This window comes from Pseudomyrmex gracilis, unplaced genomic scaffold, assembly GCF_002006095.1.
Source record: "Pseudomyrmex gracilis isolate BER0280 unplaced genomic scaffold, ASM200609v1 scaffold_2390, whole genome shotgun sequence".
Taxonomy (NCBI): domain Eukaryota; kingdom Metazoa; phylum Arthropoda; class Insecta; order Hymenoptera; family Formicidae; genus Pseudomyrmex; species Pseudomyrmex gracilis.
Window position 1 is genome coordinate 1,780 of NW_018022974.1, and position 9,848 is coordinate 11,627.

At 52.9% G+C, this 9,848-nt stretch overlaps 1 protein-coding gene across 1 annotated transcript; it reads right to left on the reverse strand.

Annotated features, from left to right (window-relative positions):
- Window positions 1–4,512: 4,512 nt before the first annotated feature.
- On the reverse strand, window positions 4,513–4,851 carry LOC109862790. Its single transcript, XM_020442928.1, has one exon. It carries the CDS (start codon window positions 4,849–4,851, stop codon window positions 4,513–4,515), a length of 339 nt encoding a protein of 112 aa, XP_020298517.1.
- Between the last annotated feature and the right edge of the window lie 4,997 nt (window positions 4,852–9,848).

Below are 9,848 nucleotides of genomic sequence, written 5' to 3' on the forward strand. Positions count from 1 at the left end.
CCGGACATGGGTCCCTATACTCAAATGTTTTCTACTGTTGCACTGAATAACCCCTAGAAGTTTGATCCCATAGTTCTGAAACACCCTGTATATATATACACGTAGTTTTCCGCACATCCTTTTTTTTTTTTTTTTTTTGCGTGGGGGAAATCCTTTATGGATACCCCGGTCTCGGGGGGTAGATGGCCAGGGTTATGCGGGAGTCCCCCTTCCACCCCGAGGGGTGAGGAGGGTATACCCGCTAAAACCCCCACGGTGTGCCTACTCTGCGCGTTGGAGGAAGGGACCCGGTACCCCTTTCGGATTCATCACGGGTCCCTCCCGCGCAACACTGTGCTTCCCGGGAGGGAACCTAAGTCCCCTCCCTATACCCTTTGTGCGGTGGGGGGGGCACACGCCTCCCCGCCGCTCTGCTCTCGGGCCGAAGTGCAGGACGGGACGGAGCCCCCACTCCGTCCCCTCTTGGCCCTAAGTGGTGCTTCCTACCCGGGGGGAGTACGGTTCCTCCCCCCGGCCACCACCTACCACTTGTTCCAAATGGTCAGGGCGGTGCCCGACCAGCAGGGCCCACGACTGGCCCCGAATTTTTTACGTGACACCGCCCTGACCCGCGAGACGTCTCGGGCCCTGGGGAAAGGGGACCCTCCCCAGGGCTTACCGTCATCCTACGTCGTCCGACCTCCTCCTTCTGTCACAAGGAGGAGGTGGCGGACGACAGGCCCGAACGCCGGGAGAGGGAGGCCTAACACCCTCTCCGCCGGCGACAGGTCGTGCAGCGTCGCCCGCTTGTCCTCCTCCTCCTCTTTCACCTCGTCCCCTTTCTCCTGGGACCTCTCCTGGGGTTGACATCCCTGGGGTTTCTACCCCTGAGAGCTCTTTCAAGCTCCCTTTCCGTGGCCTCCTTCTGCAGCATCACCTGCTCGCAGAAGAAGGCCATTGCCGTCCACTCCTCCTCCCCCCCAACTATCGCCCGCACAATGGCCGGGAGGGAAAGGTCTTCTCCCAGCGACGCGACCAGAGCCCGGCGCTCTTCTGCCCACGCTGGACAGTCCTCCAGCGTGTGCTGCGCCGAGTCTATGGCCGCGTCGCACGCGCGGCAACGCGCCGTCGGTCTCTTCCCTATCCGGCACAGGTAGTCCTCGAAGCATCCGTACCCCGAGAGTACCTGTGCCAGACGGTAGGTGATCCTGCCGTGCCGTCTGTTCAGCCATCTCACCAGACATGGCCGAACAGCCCCGACAACGCGCCCGTCAGCAACGGGGTGCTGGCTTAACCGTTTGCTCCACCTTTGAAGCGCGCTGCCGGGATTGACGCTCAGCGAGAGCCACTGCCTCGTCCAGACGAGGGCCTTCTAGCCTCCCACGCAGCCCGATGCGGAGATCGTAGATTTCCGCGTACATCCGCGCAAGGAGGTCTAGGGGGATCACCCCCGCCATCAACCCTGCTGCCTCATACGAGGTGGTTCGGTATGCACGAGCCACGCGCAGCGAGATAACCCGCTGCGCGACGCGGAGCTGGTGGAAGTTTCCGCGCCCCGTGACTCGCGCAAACTTTGCCCAGATCGGTGACCCGTAAAGGGCCACCGAATGAACCACCCCTACGTAGAGGCGGCGGACCCTCTCGTCTGGACCCCCCAGGTTGAGCAGCAAACGGCCTAGCGCGGCCGCTACCCGTTTCACTTCGGGCGAGGCGCCCGAAGTGGGCCTCGAAGCGCCAACGGCCGTCGAGGAGGAGCCCCAAGTACTTGAGCGTACTCCCCACCTCGACTCTGGCATCACCTACCCGAAGGCTGGTCCTTGGTGGCTGCCCCCGAGGGCCATGAAGCCACATGGCCTCGGTTTTCTGGGCAGCCACCGTTAGGCCCAGCCTTTCTATGCGACCGACGACGCACTCCGCGCCCACCTCGGCGCGGATTCGCGCGTCCCTCCAGGTGTCCCCGGAGGCTAAGATCAGCGTGTCATCGGCGTAACACGCCACGCTGATCCCTCCGGGGAGGGCGGCCCGGATCACCGCGTCGTACCCCAAGTCCCACAGGAGCGGCCCCAACACCGACCCCTGCGGGACCCCGCGGTGCATCTCTTTCCGACGCGGTTCTCCGTACCGGCTCGAGTACTCTACTCACCTGTCTCGGAAGTAGTCCCCGATCAACCTCCCTAGATAGGGGGGCACCCAGTGATAATCGAGTGCCCGCCCTATAGCGTCCCAGGGGAGGGAGTTGAACGCGTTCTTGATGTCAAGCGACACCGCGATCAGCTTCCCTCCCCGAGAGGTTACTCCCTCCGAGAGAGACTCCACGTACCGGATTGCATCCACTGNGGAGCGCCCCTCTCGGAAGCCAAACTGACACTCCGCCAGATCGGGGCCTACCCCCGACAGGTGGCTCGTGAGGCGGGCCGCGACCACTCGCTCGAACAGTTTGCCCACCTCATCGAGGAGACAGATCGGCCGGTAGGCGGACGGTGAGTCCGCCGGTCGCCCGTCCTTCCAAAGAAGGACCAACCTGGCGCGCTTCCACGCCGGGGGAAACCACCCCGCCTTCAAACAGTCCGTCAGGAGCTGCCTGAGGCGGGTCCGCAGGGGCCCAAGGGCCAAGACCCAGGCTCGACCAGGGATTCCATCCGGACCCGGGGCGGTGTTCTTCTCGCCCATCTTCCGGATGGCCCTGGTCATCTCCTCCTCGGTGACCGCCCATTCGTCAGACCACTCCACATGGTCCGGCGGAGCCTCCGGGGCGGGCCAAGCCTCTCTCCCGCGAGGGAAGAGGGTGTCCACTACCCGTCCCAGGAGGTGGGGGTCAAGACTCTCCGTCAGCGGGGGCGTCCAAGGTCTGAGTCGCCTCATGACGACTTTGTACGGACGCCCCCACGGATCTTTGTTGAGAGTCCCGAGGAGCTCATCCCAGGCCCGGGTCTTGGCCACTCGAATGGCCGTCCCGAGGGCTTTCTTCGCAGCGCGGAAGCCCTCATAAACTCTCTCCCACGTGGCCTCGTTGCCTGATGGTCGGCAACGGGCGTGGGTGTACTGGAGTCGCGCCCTTACGCACTCCTCGCGCAACTAGGCGATCTCCAACGACCACCAGTACACCGCCCTCTTGGGAGGAAAGCTCCTTCGGCGGGGCATGGCCACGTCGCAGACGTCCACCATGCCCGCCATGAGCCACTCCACTTCCTCCCAGGGGCCACGCGGCGCGGCCGGTGGAGGCGACCACGCCACCACATGGGCCGCGGCGACCAAGGCCCCTGGGTCCATCTCCCTAAGGACCCAGCCCCGCGGCGGTGGGGTGTTGTTCCCACCCCGGCGGCCCCGGTGGCCAGGGCCGGACGTGGAGACCACCATCGTCACGTAGCGATGGTCTGACAGCGTCTCCACGTCCACCCTGACTTGCCACTCGGACACACGCGGCACAGCAGCCGGGGATGCGAACGAGAGGTCCACAATCGACCCCTCGTGCTGCCGCACACACGTCTGCTGCGAGCCCCGGTTTAGCAGCTGGAGCCCGCAGACTGCCATCCACACCTCCAGAGCCTCTCCCCTCGCTTCTGTCCTGGGGGAACCCCAAGTCACCGACTTGGCGTTGAAGTCCCCCAGGACGAGCACCGGGCGGGGGTGCCAGCGTCTTACTACTGCCTCCAGCCCGTCCAGATACTCCTCAAAGTCGCGGAGAGGCCTGTTGGGTGAGAAATAACACCCCACCACTATGGTTTCTCCCCATTCCCCGGCCACGAACCCCGGCCCCCTCTCAGCGAGAGTGAAGACCGGGATCTCGTGGCCCCAAACACAATAGATCGCGACCGTGCCCGTTTCATCCCCCACCCATGCGGGGTGGGCAGGGACTGAATACGGCTCGGCCGCGACCGCCAAGCCCCCCCCTCTCCGCCAGGCTTTGGGTCATGAGATCCTGCGCCCGGCGGCAGTGGTTCAGGTTCGCCTTGAGGAGGAAGGCCATGGTTTACCTTACTCGGCATCCATGGGCTCCTCCCCCAGGCCCTCCCTCTCCCTTAGAGGGGGCTCGGTCACCCCCCCATAACCAGCGGGCCCCGGCGGCCCAGCTGTCCCCCCTCCCAGACCCACAGCGAGACCCGGTAGCCCCGCTGTCACCTCCCCAACCGCAGGACCCGGTGGCCCCGCCAGAGTTTCCCGGACACCGGGAGGAGAGGACTGTGAGGCCTCCCCCCCCGGACCCTTTGCTCCCCTCTTGCCTCTGCGGATGGCGGGGGCACAGGCTGGACTCCCCCACCGATGGCCGGCTGGGCGACCCAAGTCCGAGCACAGCGGACACTTCGGGTCCGCTGCGCACAGGGCCGCCCCATGACCGACCCCTCCGCATTGGTAGCACCGCCCGCTGCGGTCCTCCGAGGGGTACGGGCATTGCTGCCTTACGTGTCCCCTACGGAGGCACTTGTAGCACTGGAGCGGGCGGTGCTCCAACACATCCACCGCAACCCTGACCCAGCCGACGGTCACCTTGCCTAAGTCGGCAAGTTTCCTGACCGCCAACACCGGGCACCGCGCCTATGCTGCACCGAGGCCCGAGGGGACCGTTTTAACCGGCCCCACTCTGATCTCCCCCGGTGCGCATCCCCCGGCGCTGGCCAGGGCTGCGGCCACCTCTTCTGAGGAGACTGAGTCGTCCAGGCCCCGCACTCTGACTTCCGCAGTCTTGACGGGCCTGGAGACCCTAGCCTCCCCATTTGCAAACAAGGCGGACATGGCCTGGGCCAGCTTGTCCGCCTTGTCGGCTCCTCCCTCACCGGGGACCTCCAGGACAAGGCCCCCGGTGATGGCTCTTTTTGGCCTGAGCCCGGCGATGCCCAGCCCCTTGAGGTCTATTGACTCTCGGGCCTTGGACATCACCGCGCTCAAGGTGAGCGGCCCACCCTCGGGCACGTTAACTGTGAGGGCCGCCGTTTTCGGCACACGGCCGGCCCTCTGCTTGGGGGAGGAGGCTTTGCCCTTGCCCCCTCCCTTCTTCCCTTGCTGCCGTGGCTGCAGCGCTGTCTTGGGGGGAGGAGGTCCGCTTGGGGAGACCTTGCTCCCCACCACCCCCTGCCCACCTTTCTTCCTCTTCCTCCCCACCACCTGTGACCAGGCGTCTGCTGGGGGGGAGGAAGATGTGGAAGGTCGAGCCGTTGAGGTGCTCGACACCTCCCAGGCTGTCGACCGCTCCAGGGGTGGTCCGACCCTCTTCTTCACTTTCTGGGGGGAGGTGGCAAGCAGGCTACGCCTGTTTTTGCCGTCTCCCTTACCAGTACCCTCGCGGGGGGGGGGCGGCAGGCGGACAAGATCCGTTTTTACCGCCCCTTCCTCCTGCACCGCTCCCTCCCGCCGACTGGGGCAAACGCTCTCCCGTCAGAGGGCGAGGGGTGTCCGACGCTAACGGCGGACAAGGGACGGGCATGAGGACATCATACCGCCGGGCGATCTCGGCCCCTATCCCCCGCCGCATCTCTTCCATAATCTGATTGGAGAGGCCCCTCACCGCCTCCCCAATCGCGCCGATCATCTCCTCTCGAGTGACCACGTCAGCCTGACCGCTGGACTCCCGCACCTGCGGGGGTGGTCTTGCTCGGGAGGGGATCCCGAGGTCCGTCCTCAGGCCGGCGAGCTCGGTCTTCAGCTCCTGCATTTCTGTAGCGAGCCTCTTGTTTTCTTCTCGCGCCCTCTGTAACTGGCGCGAGACCCGGCCGAGCTGAGAAAGTCCCAGCATCCATCTTCGCAGTCACATTTTCTCTTGGTGCACCTGCGGTGCATGCACCAAGTAGCCCGTCGTATGATGACGACGCAGCGGGGCCCGGGACGGTAACCCCGCTACGCCGGGGACTGGGGGTCCGAATCTCCTGTCCCGGTAAACTGCTCTCCTTTTTGTCCGTCATCCCATATATTTTAAGGATGGTTTTATATCGGAGTTGCCTCTCCTAGGCCGGTTGCCGGCCAAGGCTCACGAGCCCGTCCTGCCCGGGTTTTCTGTAGGGGTTTTCCTTCCCTTAGGCACACTCTTAGTCTGGCCGTTCACTGAGGACTTGTCCGGCTAGGGAGACCCTGCCAGGAACCGAAGTTCCCGCCGGTATAGCTCCTCAGATCATCACAGCATGCAAGCTCGGGGACCACGACAAGGTGGTGTGCCATCCCCCGAGTTCCGCACAACATCCTGCGATCGGCTCGGATAACCGTAATTATATTTCTTAGTTTAGTAACTTATCAAGCTTCAATAAGCTTTATTTGTTAAAAATTATTAATGTAGGAATAGAAGAGATAAATTTAAATAATGATAAACTTATATCTACAATAAAAAAAGGCAGAATAAAATGGATGCAATGAATATGCGAATAGTGAAGAAAAAAATTTAATTAATTGATTAAAAAAAAGAAAAATAATAACAACCAGTTTAAAAAACGAGAAAATGAAGAGGAATCAATAATATTAGAAACAGATGATGAAACATACGAGTTGATTTTGAAGAAAACTAAACTAAATATATAATGGGAGAAATGACCTGTGTTTAATCATGTTAGTGTTAAAAAATGTTTTAAATGCTAGAGTTATTATCACATAATTAAAAACTGTGTGAGAGACGAGACATGTCACAAATGTCCAAGAAATCACAACTCGATTGACTGCTTAGTGACAAAGCAGAAATGTGTAAATTGTATGTTCAAGATTCGAACATACAACCTGAAAATAAATGACGAGCACGACGCTCTTAGTATGGAGTGTCCAACTTTTAAAAGGACATTACAAGAAGAGAAGAAGAGAGCTGGATGGAAGGACACTAAATAGCAACTACAGGAAGATGTGGAGCTAATGCTATATACAAATGCGCAAAGTTTAACGGTGCATAAAGATGAGATACAGCATCAGATTTTGAAGAAAATAAATCCTGCATTCTTAGCACTGTCGGAAACTAGATTGACTGATGAGATTGAAGATAGTGAAGTAAGTGTTCAGGGTTATAGTATAGTTAGGTGTAATATTGAGAACAAAAATACAGGAGGAGTTGTTTTATATATAAAGGACGATGTTAAATATAAAGTAATATTAGCAAAAACGTTAAAATTGAACTGTTGGTGTGTAGCGGTAGAAGTAAAAGAAAACTTGCATAAAGGAATGATTATGGTAGTATATCATTCACCAAGCGCGTCGCATGGTGACTTTATGAGATTTCTGGAAGATATAGTAGAGAAGTTAACAATAAAAGAAAAATGTATAGTAATTGGTGACTTTAATAGATCTTATGATAAATTCCTTTTATGCGAAAAAGCAGCAAACAACAATGCTAAGCTTAGATATGAAACAATACGTTAATAAACCGACAAGAATCACGAAAGACAGTCAGACAATCATTGATTTAATCTTCGCTAATAATGATAGTTTAGAAGTACAGCCCAGCAAACACAGAATATAACTGCTATATAACATAGAAGTAACACGTAATATAACGGCTGTTATACTCTATTACCATTAATGTTATATACCTTAGTTTTATAATTATAATATAATTATGTTATGTATTTATATTATATTGCTTTATTATCAGCTGGCAATGACATTATAACAGCATAATTGATATGTAATATGATATATAACAAATTTTATATGAATTTTACATTACTGTTACGTAACATTAGTTATCAATATATAATTACAATGTAATTACTAGTAATAAATAAGTTACATAACTGTTATAAAATTTTATATAACTGTTTGAAAATTATTATATTGGCGTTGTAACTTGATAACGTTATTTGTGAAAAAATTTATAGGAAATTAAAAGTTAAAAGCATTGTAATGCGCAAATGATGTCATATAAAAGGTAAGTATAAATTTCATTAATTCTCGTATATTTTCCGAGCATACTTTTGAATTACGCATATTTAATAGCCATTAGCTGCGTTCAACAGAATACTCGCTTGACTTGTTCTTCTGAACGCAGTCAATTTCTCTCGTCTCTATGCGCAGTTTGCTTCCAATTCGTCGCGTGCGCATCACCACATATCACTGTTGTTTGCTACTGCATACCGCATGCTACCGAGTCTGGCATTACCGGCAAAGATGCCAGTTTGCGGACGCAGCATGCTCAGCAAGTAGAAAGGATACACAGACGAAACGCACACAGGCGAACAGCCGTGTACGTGTGCGCTCAGCGCCTCGGCGAGTGGCTGCTCGCTTGTGTGCGTATCCCCTCCACTTGCTGCTGCATGTTGCTAGCGTACGCAAACTGCCATCTCTGATTACCGGTCTGAGAAGAAACAAGCTGCTGAAACAACAAATAATCAAAGGTAATCTTTTTGTTCTTGTTTTTTTTGTATTAAAACAATAATACAATGTAGAACAAAGACACGATAAATAATTCCGGCGTATATTTTTGGTAATATTATCGTACACATACTCAGTGTAATATATCATGTTAAACATAAAGGTTAATTTGGAAAAACGACCAGGAGCTTTATTTTGTACAATCGTACCGACGATTGTCGTTTTGATATGTGTTGATGCGCACCTGTTTGGTATCAAAGTAGCTACGCAACAATATTTATCGAATTGATGATCGTCGGTACGAGTGTACAGAATACGTCTCCAGAGGCACTTTCCAGTTAACGACACAAGTCAACAATTCTTCTCCGATAATAGTTATTCTGAAATACCAACAGCGTGGCTTGTAATAAATAGAGATAAGCAGCTGTGCTGGTGGCTGCCCCGAACAGCTAACGCTTCATTGTTAATAACAAACTGCACAAGTCTCACTTATGATTCGTGGAATCTACACAAAGTTAAAATATTAAAATACTGTTGTAAGTTCATTAAATCTCGCCTTTACATATTCTATTATTGTGATATTTGATGCTTTCCCGATGTGTTACATTAATATTCAAAACTGGTTTTCAAGTTTTAATTGTTATTTTTATATTGACGTTTTGTAAACATTTCAGTTCATTTCATCAAGGTTTCAAGAGCAACCTGATTGAGATGCGGCTGGCCATTTCTAATAATCTAGCGCTAACGGAATACCTGGTCAGAAGCATCTCAATATCAGGTTGCTCTTGAAACTCTGATGAAGTGAACTGAAATGTTCACAAAACGTCGGTATAAAAATAACAAGAACACAATTAAAACTCGAAAATCATTTTTGAATAGTCTATTCCCAGATAACCAAATCTGTCGAAACAGATTTTGCCAAATGCTTGTTACAAATTTTGTTAGCAGAAAGACATCAAATATGATGCAGAGTTTGTTTTATCTGGCAATGTTACAAAATTGCTAGCAAAAATATATCCAAGCTTGTTGACAAAACATAACAGCAAATTGCTGGCAAAACCCGAGCAAAACTTGTACATAATTTGAGACCAAATTGACGCCAAATATAGAGCAAGATCTGCGCAACACGACTTGATAGCAAAATAACAGCAAACACCGAGCAAGACTTGCAATTCAGTCAACCCAGTAAGCAAAATGCGCGCAATATGCCAGCAGATTGGCAACAGATATACTAAAAAGTTGCGAGCAAATTGGCATCTGTTGTGTCCGCATTAGGCTTACGATCTGCTAGCAAAGCCTGCTCACAGAATCTGATAGCAGATTGATAGCAGAAACCGAGCAGAATCTGCTAACATGACTTGACATCAGATTGTCGGCAGAAACCGAACAAGATCTGCAGCTTTTAGCGATTCATAAAATGGTGCATTTAAAGGATTTCAATATTATTTTTATATTTTTTAATGTAAAATAAGTAAACAATTTAAAGCAATATTTTTATTATATAATTCTTACAATGATTTTTTTACATATTATTGCGCGTTTTCAACTTATCTACTAAATTATAATTATGTATAAAAAAATTATACATAGTCATA

Bases quoted from the DNA above. Each gene is read 5' to 3' on its own strand.
- LOC109862790 (XM_020442928.1), bottom strand. From the start codon at position 4,851: ATGTCCAAGGCCCGAGAGTCAATAGACCTCAAGGGGCTGGGCATCGCC.